At 41.7% G+C, this 18671-nt stretch overlaps 1 protein-coding gene across 1 annotated transcript in view; it reads left to right on the top strand.

Moving 5' to 3' along the window:
* The window catches only part of GRIN3A (glutamate ionotropic receptor NMDA type subunit 3A), a 73438-nt gene that overhangs the window by 14830 nt on the left and 39937 nt on the right, over positions 1-18671 (top strand). The window contains exon 2 of the mRNA XM_068666101.1: positions 16327-16931. Within this exon, the coding sequence (XP_068522202.1) occupies positions 16327-16931 (605 nt within the window). The remainder of the gene's footprint in view (positions 1-16326; positions 16932-18671) is intronic.

Genomic DNA, 18671 nt, shown 5'->3' with positions numbered 1-18671 from the left:
ACTGTTTCAGTGATTTTTATTATAGGTTCTCTCCCCCTGAAGCACCATCGTTTCCTGCAGAGAGCACGCAGTTTTGATCGTATGTTCTTGTCAAACCCGTAAGAGCAGTGCTCTGTCATCCCTTCCTTTCAGGTTGTCTGGGGTAATTAGGTACTCCTCTACAGCACTTGCAGTTGTTTGGGGACTTAAAAAGACTCACTGAGCCAAAAAGCACCAACATGGATTCCTGGTCCCCAGGTGCGGTTCACCAGGCTGCACAGAGCCATCATGGATTATTTGCATGGAGGTGAACGGACACGAGTGTCTCGCTGAGATTAGTGAGACATGACGCTTTAGTGTTTTATCACAACTGCTTATCCATGTCAAAATCCCAGGGTGTGCTTCATTTTCACTGGTTCTTATCGTCTCCTTTAGGAGGATACAATCACCCACTCAAGAAGCAGAAATAGTGCATGACTAACTATGTCACGGAACAAATGATTAGCACTAAGTAGTTTGTGCTAGCTGTTTGCAAACAATCCACGTGCCGACAATTACACTGAAGCAATTTTGTGAATACCTAACTCCATGCATTTTGCATAACTCAAGATGGGTTCCCAGATCGTTTGCCTCCTGTAACTTTTGCCTCATTTGCTAAATTCGCAAACTCTGGCAGCGCAAGGCTGGACCGTAATGCTGTCCATGGCGCTGCGCTGGCAAGGGTGGTGGGAGGGATTGTGGCTCCAACAGAAGAGGTGCCGCTCACGATGAGCCGCAGCTGCAGTGTCCTGAGAGTTTGCAAGCCATCAAGTGCAGGGGAGGGCAGCCGCACGCAGGCGGATCCACAAATACAGACGTTGTGTTTCCAGATTTGCAGTTATGCAAACCAGGATGCTGATTTGCCCCAGCTGTACCCAGCCCACACGCAGAGATCCCCGTCTGGCTGCTGGCATGCGCTTGTTGCGTTCATTATAGCAGGAGATGAGGGCCTGCATATCACCCACCTGCTGACATCACAGCGAAAGAGCTGATCTAATGAGTGCCTAGCCTTGATGCAAGACTTTTTTAGAGCTGAGCAGTGAGGGTGAAGGTGTCTTGTGTGTCAGTAGGCAGCTCAGTGCTGACAGGAGTTTATTGATTCCTTTGGTGCAGAGTATTTGAGAGTGTTTTGTTTCATGGAAATGTGTAGCCCTCATGGATCCTAAAGCACAAAGCTCTTAAAAAATAAATTAAATACCCAATGTACTTGGGTAATAGGTGCTTCTCAGTGAGTGGAACGGTTTTCAGCTGTCACAGGGTTGTGCAAACCTCACATAACCTCAAGGAGGAGATGCATTATTTTGTAGGAGAGGGATGTTGAGGTAGTGGAGATATAAAGGAGTTACAGCAGAGAAGGTCAAGTCAGTATAGAAGAGAAAACTAGATTTGTAAAGACCTTTCCCCTCATTCCCACACTGCAAAGTGTTCTGCCTATCAATAATATCCAGCCTGCTAAATGGCTGCTGTTAGTTTCATTACCTTCTCATAAATGAAGCCAACCCCAGTAACCTGCCACACCATTTTTTTCCTTTTCCCCCTCAAGGAACATAAAGTAGCAATACAAACAAGTTTTTGCATAACTAGGATGTCCATCTTTGCTTACAGTTCCATCACAATGCTCTGCCCAGTTGGTCCTTACTGCTTTTTTTTCTGTAAGAGTAAAAAGTATATTGAATTTCTTCTCCATCACCACAGGTTTTCCTAGTAAGAGCAGTACACTGAATTATTGTTATCAATATGCTATTAAGTTTTTTGTTAACAAGGGAAGATCTGGTATTTCTTTGGCATTGTACGTGTTTCCTTTTTTTTTTTCTTCCCCCCGCCTCCCCCCCCCCCCGACTCTGTGCAGTGTAATAGCATGCATTTGGGTGGATATGCCAAAGGAAGCGGGAAGCTGCAGGTGACTCCATCTCCATGAGACTTCCAAGGGGGAAGAGCCTAGCCTTTACTCCCGGGGCAGCTGTGGCGTTCTGCTACAGTAGCAGAAAGGGACCTACAGGACAAAACTGATGAGCTTATTCTGATGGCATAATGCTGGAGCCAACTGCGCTTGCCATGGGCAGAGCCGTACTAAAAGAGACTTGGCCAGTGCCAACATCTTGTGATCAGTGCTCGCTGCTGTCAAGTGATGGTGGCAGACAGCAGTACAAGTCCTCAGTACAGCCAGATGGTCCTGTCAAGCATGGTGTGTTGTTTTTCCCAATGTGTGTGGTCATATATTTATCTTCAGTCTGTGCCCACTATCACATGCCAATGCATAAAAATGTGTACCTTGCTTCAAGTCTTGAAAGCATCAATTGCCATTGCTTCTCTGAGTCCAGACTCAGTGGCCAGTGCAAGGTATCATTCATATTTTACAGTGACTTACAATCTCCCTGCCATCACTTTATCATTGGTCTGAATGTCCATGTTAGGTGCAAGCTAAAAGAAAACATGGTAGCTGTAATCAATGCAAATATTTGTGCACATTAGAGAGAATGGTGTGCACAGTAGAGAGATGATTGTACTGTATATTTTCTGTCAAGTGTTTAAATGAGAACAGTAGACTGAGTCACACCAAAAAAAAGCTCTAAATGTCCGCCTGATGGTCTTGCACTTTATACATCAAGGGCTGAAGCAGTCACAGGGTGTGACTTTAGATGTATTCTCCTAACCCCCACCACAGTACGTAAACCCTGTCTATTACCTTAAGGTCTGGCTTCTTCATTGTGTACATGAGACTCTGTTGGAACACAATGGATTATTAGTAACTTGTTTACCCACTTAGAACTAATGAAGAAACTGCAGAATACTAAGGCTTGCAGGCATCAGGTCCCAGTGAGGCAAGCATCATTGGGTCAATAAAAAAGAGACCAGCACACTGTGAGTAGTGTAATGGTGCAAATGTCCAAATTATTTAACAGTAACCCATAAAATAAATGGATGCTTGTTACTGCACATATTGTTTTATCTATGGAGGCAGCTGTGTTTAGCACAGGAATTAATAGGAGTTTTGAGCCCTAGATTCTGCTTCTGGCAAAATCTTGGTATATCCTCTAAGACATGAAACTTAACGTCTTGTTCTTTTTTTTTTTCTTTTTATTCTTTTTCCCCTTGGATCCTTCCCTGTGCAAAGGGACATGAAATATTTATCCTTCTGTAAGCTGTAGGACTTCTAGGGCAGCAAGCCACTCCACGAAGGTGTCTGTGCCCCGCCATACTCACTCACGCACTGCACCACAGCAGGGCCTGTCCCGCAGCAGAGCGTTTGCTCGCCAAGGGAGCATGAGGCAGGGCAGCGGTTTCAGACTAGATTGCCCAGTTTCTGTATTCAACACCCAGCCAGGGCCTGTGTCTCTTGCTCCTCCTGCTCTCCCTCTGGGCTTGGTAGCAGCGCGCCATGCAGCCTGGCTCACGCTCGTGTGGGTGGCTGCAAAGTGCGTGGTTGGAAGCTCAAACGCTTCTGCCTTTGGTGGAGGGGGAGCTCCGGATCACAGGATCACGCCTTACATCTCTGCTGCATGCCCAAGAGAGAGATCAGCAGTGTGTGACGAAACTTCCAAATGGTGTTAACAGTTGTCTTGAGGTTTTGTTGGTGGTGGGTTTTGTTGTTGCTTGTTGCTGTTTATGACAGTTAATCCAGGATTGGGAAGGAAAAACAGGGAGCAGCGACTGGAAATTGAAAGTGGATGTAAGCCACTAGGCTTTGCGGCATTTCCAAAAGTCGCACGTTCGTCTCCTATTGAAGGCTCGTAAATCTGCAGCCTGCGAGCTAACAAGCATCCCGCCTCCTGGTTTATTCATTTTATCCTCCTGAAGTAATTGCCGGCGCTGGCGGGCGCATTGCCCTCCGCTGCTGCTGGCTGTCCCCTGCCCAGGAGGGCAGCCTCCACGGAGTGGGACAAGGCCTCCATGGGGAACTGAGGCCTCTGGGCGGCCTCCAGGCAGCCCCTAGGCAGGCCTCGGCTGCCATCTAACAGGAGCCCGGCCCCAGGTGCCCCCCTCAGCTTCAGCCCCACTGGGAGGCCACAGCCCCAGGGCACCCGGGGGAAATACCCTGAGAAGGGAGGAAGACCCCAGGGCTGCCCGTTTGGAAAATAAATGTAAAAATCTGCAGTATTTGTTTTTAAAAGATATGCTCGATTGGGAGCTTCCTCCTCCTCACGCCTTTCCCCTAAGAGGCAATTATAACTCTTTGTGATTTCCCAGCTTTCTAATTAAATCCTTGGTGTATTAAGTAGGAAACCTCAAGCAGAGACATTTAAACACTGTTCCTGATTTTTAACCAAGCAAGTACACACAGAATTCACCTTAGAGCCATGATTTAAATGTCTAGCCTCAGAAGGATGAACTACTAACTTAATCTGCCCTGGCCTTATTGAACAGAGTTAAGAGATCAGTCTTTGCAAGCTTAATTCCCAGCTTTCTTTCATACAAAAAAATCAATATAGAGTAAAATGCACCTGTGGGTGAAATTAATCCCGTGCGACATGCACAGAACAAGGCCCAGCAAACAAGGATTCAGTGATGAGCTGGTCCTGGCTTTCTGAGGAGCAGGACACAGATAAGCATTCATTTCTCCCACTGTAATTTGCCATATAGAGCTATCATTTTGGTAACTGCATTCTCACTCCAGCACTCAGGGACATCTGGAGATGTGGATGCTAACTTGGCTAGTCACTGTGCTCAAGGAGCAGCACCCAGCGTCCTGCATCACTTCGTGGTATGGCCTCAGGAAGAACAGGAAAGGCATTTTGGTTGAATTGCCACCTCCTTCCCCGTTTGTCCCCAGGATCAAATGGCCTAGTTTCACTCTGCTGGGCTGCAAACACCGGATGGCAGTGCACAGACTGTTGGCAGGCACATAGTCATTTGTAAAAATAACGAGACACGGGACAGAGCTTCTGCAAGTACAGGGAATGCAAATGCACTGGGCGAGTTGAAGACACTTTTAAGCCAGTCTGGAATTGGACCAGTGGGTGAAAAAAGTGCTCCAGATTTTGTTCCTTGCTGCAGGTGTTAGTGGTGAATAAAATCTAATTGGATAAAGTGCTGCGTGGGTACAGAAGCATATAACTAGAAGGACAATAGCAGCTTTTATAGAACAGGATCAAACTTCTTTTACTTTCGTAAACTGAATCAGCCTGTTCTGTACTCACTTCACATTCTACATTTTCTCCTGGATTCATTTCTTTTTGTTTGGACAGAGTTTTGCTCACGTCTAAAAAGTTAGGTCTAATTGAAAGTGTACTCATAGCCTCTAGTGCTTGTGAAAAAGCAGCATTTTCTAGTGATGGACTGCAACAGGTCCATCATGCTGATGGCAAGGTAGGAGCTGTTGTAACAGAGCCAGGATGGTAATGCCATTGCAAAAGCTCTTTATACAGAGGAGCTCGGTAGGGTTGACTTGCCAAGGAGGCTGGTGGAGAACAATGCTTGGCAACGTGCATTGTAATTACAGCTTAGGTTGCCAAATTCTCTGTAACGCTTTGCATTGTATTAATAGTAGTCCTCAAGAGTGAGGCATCAGAGCAAACACCACATGCAATTAGTATGAGCTATGGAAATACGTTCAATATGCAAAGCCAAGAATTCAGTGTTAGTCTAATTAATGTCCTAGCAGTCTAATCAAAGTAGTATTACTGGTCACACAGCAATGATACTAACACTTACAGACAAATTATCCAAATATTACAGCTCATGCTCAGCAACAACATCATTGGAATTATCATGCACACACTTCTGGTATCTCTTTTCTCAGGTGTTAGGCTCACCTTTCCATGCATCTCTGGGATCCAAGGTCAATATCACAGATCTCCTTTAGGGAGTCAGAGCGAGTGTCTTAGGGGTGGTTTAATTGGTTTAATGGAAAATAGCGTATGTCCAGCAGTCTCTGAAGGTAGGAGTATTATGTTGATCGTTGGAGTTTGTTTGTCCCCTGAGTTTACTTTTGGTCATTTCTGTATGTTTGCTAATGCTGTCTGCATATCTGCCGTACTTAGTTGACAATTTCACATTCATTTGCATTTCCATCTTATATATGCATTTATGGTACATGGGACATAAAACATGTTGGATACTTATTCTTTGCTCACCCTAAAACCATTTTTTCTCAGCACGCAAAGTTGCAGTCTCTTATTGAATGGTAACTGACCATTGGTGAGTGGTGATTTTTAGTTCTGGCACCTCTTGTGCCATCCTGTGCTTTCGGTGTTAAGACTTGTGCTGTCATCCTGTGGTAATACTTACGTGGGTCCTTGATACAAGCACTCCTGTGTTTTTTGTTTATTTTTTTTCCAGTGGCCTTTCAGCCGTGATTTCTTGATAAGTCAACTAACATTTTATTACTGCAGCCAGATGACACCTACCTGACTCCTTTATCTAAGGTTGTTAGTAATCACTCTAAAAGACAGTAATAGTAAGAAGAGCTCTTCTATTCAAAGGTGCACATGGAGTGCTCTGGTAGCTACCTAAAACATTACCTTCAAGCTAAGACAGAATTGCTTTACAGCAACAGAGACTTCTGTTGCACCTCAGATGTTAGGAGGGCCAGGATGGAGCAGGCAGATCTGCAACTTTGCAACCCCAAAGTGCTTACATTGCCCTCTCCCATGTGCTGCCATGGTTTTGGGTCTACTACTGGAAGCACTGCAGCTTTCCCTGTTCACTACCAGAGACCTGCTATTCTGTTCACTACCAGAGACCAACTATTCCAGCTGCACCCTGAGAGCAGGATCTGGTGGTGAGATACTTAGGTCGCCCTTGCCCTCCATGCAGCCCCACTAGATCCAGCAAGACCTCTGCAGTTAGAGGTTTGCTCCAGTGTCACTTTAACACAGAGACGTTTTGACTGATCATAGAATCATAGAATGACTCGAGTTTGAAGGGACCTTAAAGATCACCCCGTTCCAACCCCCCTGCAGTGGGCAGGGATGCCATCCACTAGATCAGGTGGCTGAGGGCCTCTTCTAGCCTGGTCTTAAGCACCTCCAGGGATGGGGCATCCACAGCTTCCCTGGGCAACAACATATGGCCAGGGTGTGAAAAGCACCAGACTGTGATTGCATCACTCAGCTGAGGAGCACATGGACACCCTTAGACAGTCTGCTGAAGAGCTATGAGATGATTGAATGTCACATCATGTACTTTTAAAGGAAGAATTAAATTCTCCTAAGTGTTGTTTTCCAACCATCCATGCTTGCAGTGGCGTTCACATGAACCCCCAAAAGATACACTTCTGTGTAACTGTCCCTGTACTTTGCATCCTTTGCAAACATGGAAGGACTTGTGATTGGTCTTCTTGTGTGTAGCATAAACGCCAGATGAGAAATCCTGCTCCTGGGCATAACGGTCTAGGTGAGGTCAGCTGTAAGAAAATGTCTTACTGGAAAATGGCATTGTAAAGGAAGCCTGAGGCAGAGCTAGCAAAGATCTTATTGTGCCTGATGGTATGTGCGCACTTTGGTGCAACAACCTGATTCTGTAACGGTGTTGAGCTTCTAAAATATAATGCCGCACAGTAACAAATTGTCTGTTTTGGCTAATACATGCATTTAATATCACCTGGCATCTTTTATACAATTGTTTACAAGGGTTTTGCAGACACCAACTACAAATCACACCTTCCCACAAAAAGGAGGATTCCTCATGTAACTGTTGATATAAGAAAAGAACAAATAATTATTTACAAATGTCATGAATTAATGGCTGGGTTAAGAGGAGGTAGTAATAACTTGGATTCCCTACAGTGTATTATTTAAAAGCAAGAAAATACCTCATCTCACCCTTTTATATCTCCCATTTGCAGTACGATAACAGAGCCAGAGCCACTCACAGACAAGGTCCTGGCCAACTCTTTCTCCCATACAAAGCAAACCACAGAGTTTCTCCAGAGCATTGTATTGACATTTTAATGATGGAGAAAAGCCTGTTATGGAGAATTAATGCAACTCCCCCAATCTATTTGTATTAGAAATCATCTGTCTTCTAACTGTAAAGAGACATTTTAGGGAAGGAAAAACTATTTGGGGTCTTAGCACCTGCATGAAATATTCTTTGTTGAACTTCATGGGTTTTTCAAATTTTTCTTTTTTTTTTTTTTCCCCTGGAGCAAAGAACACCTTGAAGTTTTTGAAGTAATATTACTTATGATAATTTATATAGTGGCTATGAAGATAAATGATGGGCCTTACTTTCCAAGAACAGATGAATGTTCATATTTTATACTGCCTGTTTGACCTTGTAGAGGTATATATTAGGATTAGATTGGAGTATTTGTATGTAGCCATTAGAGATGCTAAGCAACCCAAAGTCATGACTGTCTGGTCTAAGTAGAGAAATCATTCTAAGGACGAACTAAGTCAAGCCTTAAATTAATCTTAACTGTTGTGGGTTAGTGTGTTGTTTCTTGTTAAATCAACAGTCGTTGCCTTGTTAGGATTTGCTGATAAGCGTTGCCTGGACAGATGCCAGGATTTTTTTGCTGCAAGAATCAGAACAACGTTTGTTAGTTTAAGCAGGCTTTTCTCTCTCAGAAACTTTGAAACTGTTTGCAAAAAATAGCCTCTAATTTTGGGATCTACCGTGTTTCAAATGATGCTATATATGATGAGGTGTATATGTGAAGGCAGAATATATGCAAAACACGAAAAAAGAGGAATTAGTAAAGTAATCCTCCTCTTCTTGGGCCAACACAGGAGAAATTCATTTGCTTGATAGAGGCTTGTTCTTAAACTGATGAATAGTCCTAATCATCTGTGCATAGGATTTTCTTCCCTAGAGAACCAAAAGATGGGACTGTGCTGCTGTTTAAATAGCAGAAGACACTGGTGTTTTTAATCATACTGATGCTGCTTAAGTAGATGTTTAAGTGTTTTTCTGGATGAAGGCCTAGAAGCTGAATCTAATGGTTAGTGATGTCTGTGACAAGCCTTTGGGGGCTTAGCTGGGACTGGAAGAAAGCCTGGAAGCAGCATTACACCAGAGCCCAGCCCCCTGTGCTCTTCACAGAGGAGCAGTGGATGTGTGCCTGCCCTGTGCACCACTCCTGGCTCTGCAGGAGCTGCTCTGGAGGGGAAGGAAATAACTGCCCTGAGGCTGAGCTCTGGTGGGAGACCTTCCTTCCCCCTCTGGAAAACGCTGCAGCTGAACAGAAGAATGGATTTTGAGGAAAAAGTCTGGATGTTGCACATGTGATTGTGAGAACCTGCAGATGTGACTGACTTTTGGGCCATAGTCTCCACCTCGGGCAGAACAGGTTTCTTACTGCCCTGACTTCGCAGCACAGCAGTGGACTTGCTGGAGCACACCTTTCTTCTCTCCCCAGTGCTACAAATCCAGATGCACAGAGGATGAATGCACAACCAGGGCCATCCCAACAAGAAATCAAGACTTGTTTGTGTGCAAAGGTCTGTGGTCTCCCATTAATCCTTGGAGCGCTCTTGACCCTTCAGCACAAGCACAGCATTTGACACCAAGGACACACTGAGTTCTTTAGGCTAATGACTGAGGCAGGGGAATTAATTTTCTTTGCGTGGAAGATATGGAGAGCTTTAAGCTTCCCTTCTCAATGGTTGTGGAGTGATTCCATCAGTGACACTGGTGAAGGTAGAGGAAGTGTTCCCACCCTCCTGACTCCCCACCACTCTTCTAAGTGGACCATGCAGAAGTGGTGCAGTGGGCAGCTCAGTGTCTGGTTGGGCAGGTTGGCAGGACCTCAGCATCTAGAGTGCTTCCTGCACCCTGCCAACACAAAATCCTCTGTGAAACATCGCAGTTTCAGCAGAAAGGTGGATATCAAAGGAAAAACGTATATATATTGCATAGCATCTTTCATTATGGCATGAAAGGAAAAGTAATAGGTCATCACTTAGCCCGTAGGGAACTGGGTTTTAAGCCTAAACTTTATAACTTCAACTGTGGAATAAAGATCTCCCTGGGTTTTGAGGCTGCAGTATCAGTTTGTTCACTGCTGCCATTTAGCTCTGTTTGTAAAGCTGCGAGTCCCCACTGTTGCACTGAAAGCCCGAAAGCTTTTTTCTTCCTTTCACAGAGCTCTCTCTGATGTAATTACATATCCTCTCGTCTCTTTTTTGTTTCTTATCATAAGTAAATATTTTAGTACTGTCTTTGCCCCTGAGAATCAGTGGGGAATCATGTTTTCAGTGTATTACTTACTTTTATACAGTTGGCGAAAAATGTTCGCATACATGCTTTTAGCTTTGCTAATGAATCTATCATAATGTCAAATAAAATGTTACTGTGACCATGCCTAATTAGCATTACAGTTTTGGTTGAAGAGATAAATGGTCAGATTCTTCAGGGTACAGTCTAGCTCCAGGCATCGGTTGTGTTCACAAGATTTGCAATGGCTCAGAACAGTTCTGTAGACCACTGAAACAGAGCCTTGGAAAATAATGCATTTATGAAATGCAAATCATGTTTCAGTTATTAAATGAACCTACTATCTCAGGTATCTCAGGCAACGAAACTAAAAACTGTTCTGGTTGTGATACAGAAAGCAAATAAGTAGCTACTGTCTCTTTTGATGTAGGAAAGTGAAACACATCAGACCATGTAAAGCTTTATATTCTATGAGTAGGTTGGTCCAAAGCCCACTGAAAGTCAGTAGAAAGGCGGTTGGTATCTGATCCAAAGGCGATTAGTCAGAAATTAAGTATTCTAGGCCTGTTCCTTACCCAGTAAAAACTGAAGTCAAGATCATCATGGCTGGTTTATAAAATAGAAACTAATGATGTGCAGCAAGAAATTAAGTCTTCATAAACATAGAAAATGTTTTTGCTAGCGAGGTTATGCAAATGCAAATACATTATTAAAATAAATCACAATTAAAATTATTCAAATGAGTTTTAATTGTCTGTGTAATTTAGAGAAAAACTGATGCAAGCCATAACCTTTAATGAGAGCTTAAAGTCAAATTTAAGCAAAGCAATTGATTTTCTATACAAAATTTCATTGACAGTTTGACTGAAGTAGTCAAACTTTAATAATTTCTAAAGTCAAGCAATAAAGGTGTCTGCCTAAGAACTTTGATAGTGATGGATGGGCATAGTTCAATACATTGATATTATCTCATAAATCTTCTATTTCAGAAGTACAAAGTTATACACATCTAAACTATCATTTAAATTGTCAAAACCCTTTGCAATGAAACCAAGTGGTTTCCGGGATTAGTACTGAATCACTGAATAAACAATTTTTGGAAGGTCTTCAATAAAAAGCAATAATAGTTTATTTTTTTAGAACAATGAATTAACAAAAGTACATAAAAGAATTAAGAACACAACCATATAAAAAATCTGTATCCTTACATCCTGATTTTGTGCAATTTTTTTTCAGGCCTCATATGTTCAATTGTATCCTACAAATGAAAAATAAACCTTTCAAAATAATATTAAAAGGGTGTTAATTCCATACATCTCTGTATAAACCAGTAAAATCAACCAGCAGCCTTCAAGAAGTGGCCAGAGAGGTTCTCGTCTGAGCTGTGAACTAGCATTGCTGACTGAGTTTCCCTGTGCTGAATCCCAATACAAAACAGACATCAACCTCTGTTACGACAAAATTGCCTCTTCCTTCCCAAAGTCTACAGGGGTATTTGAATGGTGGGCTGATGATTGGCTGAAGGTTAAGCAGAAGATAGATACCTACTAGATGAATGTTATGCATATCATTGTATCAGAATGACATGCAGATGACACCAGAATGTATGCAGATGACACCAGGCTAGGTGCGTGTGTCGATCTGCTCGAGGGTAGGAAGGCTCTGCAGGAGGATCCGGATAGGCTGCACCGATGGGCTGAGGCCAACTGCATGAAGTTCAACAAGGCCAAGTGCCGGGTCCTGCACCTGGGGTGCAATAACCCCAAGCAGAGCTACAGGCTGGGAGATGAGTGGTTGGAGAGCTGCCAGGCAGAGAAGGACCTGGGAGTGATGGTGGACAGTCAGCTGAATATGAGCCAGCAGTGTGCTCAGGTGGCCAAGAAGGCCAACGGCATCCTGGCTTGTATCAGAAACAGTGTGACCAGCAGGGCTAGGGAGGTGATCGTCCCCCTGTACTCGGCTCTGGTGAGGCCGCACCTCGAGTACTGTGTTCAGTGTTGGGCCCCTCGCTACAAGAAGGACATCGAGGTGCTTGAGCGAGTCCAGAGAAGGGCGACGAAGCTGGTGAGGGGCCTGGAGAACAAGTCCTACGAGGAGCGGCTGAGGGAGCTGGGCTTGTTCAGCCTGGAGAAGAGGAGGCTCAGGGGCGACCTTATTGCTCTCTACAGATACCTTAAAGGAGGCTGTAGCGAGGTGGGGGTTGGCCTGTTCTCCCACGTGCCTGGTGACAGGACGAGGGGGAATGGGCTTATGTTGCACCAGGGGAGTTTTAGGTTGGATGTTAGGAAGAGCTTCTTTACTGAAAGGGTTGTTGGGCACTGGAACAGGCTGCCCAGGGAGGTGGTGGAGTCACCATCCATGGAAGTCTTTAAAAGACGTTTAGATGTAGAGCTTAGGGATATGGTTTAGTGGGGACTGTTAGCGTTAGGTCAGAGGTTGGACTTGATGATCTTGAGGTCTCTTCTAACCTAGAAATTCTGTGATTCTGTGATTCTGTGAGAAGAGTTCTGACAATGAATTTGCAGTCAGTTCCCTTCAAACCTTCTGGTCCCTGTACATTTAATGAAGAAAAGAGAGATAGTATGTTTGGTAGGGCTAAAAGTTGAAGAAGAATGTTAACAAGGAATTTAGCAATTAATAAATCATTGTGATGAGTGCTTATATAGATGTACCTATTGCCTTTAGAAAATCCCAACTGAAACATGGATGGTTTAACATCAAGAACTAGTTTTTAAAGCACGTTCGGCCTAAAACAGGTTAACCTAAAAACAGGTTAATCTCTATTCAATGAAGAAACAGTGTCTCAATACAGAAACAGTCTATTGGACTACCTTGGCACACCTAACTGTTCTGCATATAAGAAAGGGACCAGCATGAAAGCTCTTCAGGTCTAAATCTGTAGCTGCCTTACTAGGTAGTGAGCCCTTCTCATACCTGAGACTACCCACAGGTCTGATGAAAACTGTCATCATCTGCACAGCTGAGTAAAATTAAATCCAGTTTTCCAGCCCCAGAGGAGACTCCCATTCTCTGGGCTATGTGTGCTTGGTACTATGTTTGCTGTAGATGCAGTGTGATGCCCACTGACCCTAAGGTGTAATTTGTACCTTTTGTATGTCTTTTCCATATGTCTTTCAAAGTGTTTTAATACAAGAAGAAATGTGCTATGGACAAGGAGAAGTCTTACACAGTGTGAAACCTAGTGCATAAGCACTGGGCTTACTGTGGTGAAGATAGGCCTTCAAAGATCTGAACCTGCTGGGTAAGATGGAGCGCCATTTCTCATGCAGTCTTACCCATACTGCCAACTGCGAGTGATCCCCAAGATGCGTTGCAACCCACAGTGCCAGTGCGTGGCATCAGAGCTAATTGCCATGGCCCAAAACAAGACCAGGAACAAAGTAAGCAGGGCAAATGCTCATGTTTGTTTCGTAGGCTGGCTTTATTCGGCAGTGTGGACACAGACACTCTTGCTAAATTCTGTCAATCATCAGTACAGGGCTGTTTTTCTGCATCCATTAGATTTTTTCCTTTTATACCTGCATCTGTATTATAATAGCTATAAACTATGCTTGGGATGATAGGATTCTGAATACACCAGAGAAATTTGATCTGATTAGCACAGGTATAGTCAGGTTGTGTGCTGTGTTCTGTTAAAGTGTTCTACTTATATAGCATAACTCCTTTCTTAACTAACAAATTAACCATGCCAATAGAGTTGCACAGTTTTCTTGGTTGAAATCAGATAATTTTGTAAAAAATATTCATACTTTTACTTGATGTTGGGCAGAGAGGACACAAGGAAAACTCCTTCTATTCCCTTCTATTTCAAGTGAGAAACAAATTAGAGTTAATTTGCTATATGATCTCATAACCTTAGCAAAAAAAAATCTTAATTGAGTTTTCAGAGACTAATTTATTCAAATCAGCTTCCCAAATCCAGATACTATGCACAAAGCTTTTTTTTTTTCTTTTTTTTTTTTTTTCTGAATTAATCATGTGTTTTAATTAAAAAGCAATGTTTTGCAGGATAGAACTCAAAGAGTCTGCACAGTTTAGCTTCTTGTGCATTCAGTAACTTGTCCTTTATCAAAGAATTAATCCTCTTGCATCGTATTGGCAGTACATGATGTGCATTGATAGTGGACAGTAATCTATTTAATTAGCTTATTCATGTGTCTGTGTAAAAACAGGCCACAAATACCAAAACCAAGACATAACAAAAGAGCTGAGTGCATCTTCAATTACAGTATTCTCTCTATCAAGCTTTGAATTTAAATTATCTGCTCTGGAAAACACATGATGTATTCACATAGCTACAAATTAACACAGTGAAAGCTTGTTGCTTATAAATGCTGTTTAGCTCTTCAGTTTGTTGTTTTCTTGTCTGTTTGTTTTTCTCATTCACCTCTTGCATCTATATCAGAGAGCCACGATTTTATTTCAGTAAATTTTGAGTTATTCCTAATGACATTTCTAAGATCCAACCAAACTAGTCTGTAATGATAAAATTCTGTCAAAATCAAAATGACAGCATTTTATACTAGCTTTGAACAGAGTAAAGGTCTGATCCCACTTATACATAATACATGTTGACTTTTTAAAATGTAAGATAATGAAGAACAGACCTGAAGTGTGTTTAATAACTTCAGAATGGATAGAAAGATGATAAAATGCAGGAACCAGTGTAGGGTAGCATATAATTTGAGGGACCATGAATACTGACAAATGTTTAAACACAGCACAGATCAACACCACAACAAAGATCTCACAAGCAAATCAAATACTGAAGCTGATTTCATAACTCACTTTTTTGTTGTTTGTTTCTTGAACAGTCTCATGGCTGAAATCAAATGCCAAAGTAAGTTGGAATAACTTTTTAGTAAAGCTACACTATGGACTGTCAAGTTCTCAGCTGAAACCAAGCAATGTAACACGTATATGCTAGCTGAAGGCCTGATGGAAGCATTTTGGTAAAGGAGAAAATCATTTCATGCCCGAAATTGTTTGGGTCCCTTCATTTATTCTTGCTTATTAAATCTTCAGGTAAAATTTAACTTTATTTTGGGGTTCTGGAAAGGGGAAGAGTAAGAGTAAGGGGAAAAGTGTTCATGGATGAACCTCACGTCCTTTTGCTCTTCTCTTTTCGTGGAAGAAATACAGCTAAAAGCAATGATGTTGGGAAAAGTAAGTGGCTAAGTACTGTGGTATTATCAACAATACAGAAAAAAAATGGTATGGAAGGTTTATTTATCTAATATTTTCCAGCTCAGAAATCATGGAGCCTGAATGTCTTAGCCTCTTGTGCATTCAATAACGTGTCCTTTACCAAAGAATCAATCTTCTCATGTTTTATTGGTAGTACATGATGTGCATTGATTGTAGGCTATGATCTGTTTAATTAGCTTACTCACATGTCTGTGTTGAAAAAGTCCCCAAATAACAAAAATAAGAAAGAGATAACTAAAAGAACAGAGTTTTTCTTTATTTTTACTTAACTCCATCTGTCTTTAAGTTAACTCCATCCCAGCCAGACCCAGTGCAACTTTTTAACAAAGCACTTGGCAACATCCATTAAATTAAAATATTAACACCATGTCTGAATGCAAACAATAAGGGCATACCTTCTCATATGTACAGTCAGGAGACTATGGAATTCATCAACTGAGAATGCCAAGAAATCCAAAAGTACAAATGTATTTAAAGACATGCAAATTATTGATTGGAAGAAATACAAATTCTAGGTTGGATATTAGGAGAAATTTATTTACTGAAAGGATTGCATGGCATTGGAATGGTCTGTCTCGGGAAACAGTTGAATCACCTTCCCTGGAGGTCTTCAAGAAACGTGTAGACTTAGAACTTATTAGCATGGTTTAGTGATGAACTTTAGTACTAACCTAAAGGTTAGACTAGATGGTCTCAGAGGTCTTTTCCAACCTGAATGATTCTATGAAATTATGGGAAACTTACTCTTTGGTGGTTACTGAAGTTGACTTAAACTTCAGGAAGCCAAGGAATCCATGAAGACCATTTAAGCTTGGGCTGGTCTAAGTTTCCGTGTTTCTGACACCATTACCTTGATCAACAGGTGATTACTTTGAACAACATGAATGAATATGTGATCTTCATATAAAAGTAAAGAAAACACATTAACTTTGGTTCCAGCATATTTCTAATCAGTATCTTTCATATTTTTGACTACAGAATCCCCTTCACCTGCAAATGAGTTTAGAAAACTCACTGAGTTCTGATGCTGATGTCACTTTCTCAATCCTTGCAATGAACAACTGGTACAATTTCAGCTTGATGGTATGCCAGGAGGAGTGGAACATCACAGATTTTCTCTTCCTCACACAACAGAGCTCCAAGTTCCACCTGGGATCCATTATAAACATCACAGCAAATCTCACTTCAGCCAGTGACCTTCTGAACTACCTACAGTTTTATCTGGAGAGCATTAAAGAAACAACGTCTACTATGGTGATGTTTGGATGCGACATGGAAAAAACAAGGAGAATTTTTGAAATAACTACCCAGTTTGGTGTGATGCCTCCAGAACTTCACTGGATTATTGGGGATTCACAGAATGTAGAAGAACTGAGGACAGAAGGTTTGCCACTTGGTCTCATTGCTCATGGCAAGACAACACAATCAGTCTTTGAGCATTACGTCCAGGATGCAATGGAGCTGGTAGCAAGAGCTGTAGCAGCAGCCACCATGATTCAGCCTGAACTAGCTCTTATTCCAAGTACAATGAATTGCATGGACACAGATGAAAAAAATATCACTTCAGGGCAGTACTTATCAAAGTAAGTTTTTCTTTTCTTTTCTTTTCTTTTTTTTCTTTTTATAGCTAGCATTTGCGGTATAAAATAAAATCTTAATTTTCTCTCCTCTTCCCACCATTCTCCATGTCTTGGCCATAATGCTACCCTCCCTAATATGCACATTTGTTTCAGTTTTTCTTCCTACTTCATTACTGCTGGAGAAATAAACTTAAACTTAGCCACAGAGGAGATGAAGCTAGTTGTGGATGAAAACCCTGTTCCGTGGCAGTAGAGATAGCATAGTAATTGTAGGATAGGTTACAGACTAAACTCCAAAAGTATCTTGTAATTATGCCTATGTGAGGGGCAAGTCAGGACTATTGTCAAATTCCCTCAGGTTTTGAGATACCTGAGAGAATACAAAACACAGTAAGAATATTTGGGCTACCAAAGTAATCACAGAATATAGAAGCATATGTTTGCTTTCAGGCACTTGGTAGTATGCTTCCATGTGAAAGAAACAAAACAAAACAAACAACAACAACAAAACACCCTTGACCATGTCATAGGACACTGATGCAGACCAAACCCTCTGTTGCTTGGTACAGGAGGCTTCTCATTCAGCTTGTAAAACTAGTCCTGTAGACTACTGCGCATCAGTGCACTGAAGTTATTTCCAAATCCACCTGGGGATTCATGTCTACAAATATTTTGGATTTGAACGTAAGGAAAAATGCATGGTTCCTTTTAAAAACAAACAGAACAGTCCTTGCTAAGTATGTGAATTCATCACCTGTTTTACATCCAGTGACTGTTGCATATTTTTCCACCATTACACCTGGTTTTCAGTCTACAGATTTTAATAGATGGGGTTAGGATAAGAATTCTTGAAGCTTTTGTTATTTTTGCAACTTTTTTTTTTGAAATGCTATCTGAGATGTGTCTTCACGATGAAGTGTTAACAGCACTGCTCAAAACACAACCACTTGAGATGTTAACAGTTCCTTAGTCAGCCCTCATCCATAACATAAGGGACAAAAAAAAATAATTCTGAATAGTGAAATAAGTCTTGAGAGTAATATTGCACATCTTTGTAATATATCCACCAACTTGTGATACTAATTCTGCATCATCATTCTATCTGTTTTAACTAGATCATACCTAATTTCCTGAAAACTAAAACCCACAAACTGGCTTCTTGACATACCAAATGTTTGAGGTAGAAGTGGTAGTAGGACAGACATTTTGAGTATTAAGGAAGAGACAAAGAGAAAGAAAAGCAAGATCAAAGCTCTGTTATGTATTCCTGCATGGTATTTCTACATCATTGTTTATTCAAAAAACTGTTACCTACCACATGGACACTGACTACTGTAACTCTTGTGTTATTTTGGGAGACAAAATGCAATTTCACATCTATGAAATTTCAAGTCCCTTCATCTCAGTAAAGATATTGTGGAAAAGAAAAAAGGGTCAGAGGGTAGGAAGAAATCTGTCCTTACAAGGAATAACTGAATAGGCTGGGAGAAGGGACAGCTTATGGGGTTAGTGATAGAGGTCTACAAAATCACTAATGGAGTGGAGGTACTAGACAGAGATAAATGGTTCATTGTCTTTTTGCGTAAAAGAAGCAAGGGCAGTATGTGAAGATGAAGTCAGAAAGGTTCAAAACAAATCAAAAGCAGCAATTCATACCACAGTACAGTGGTACAGTACAGTACAGCCAGTACACCTGTAAGGTTTCTGGCAAAACTTCAATAAATACTAGCATCTTAAGTGGGT

The sequence above is a fragment of the Anas acuta genome, chromosome Z (assembly GCF_963932015.1).
Source record: "Anas acuta chromosome Z, bAnaAcu1.1, whole genome shotgun sequence".
Taxonomy (NCBI): domain Eukaryota; kingdom Metazoa; phylum Chordata; class Aves; order Anseriformes; family Anatidae; genus Anas; species Anas acuta.
This window is presented reverse-complemented; position numbering and strand designations above follow the sequence as displayed.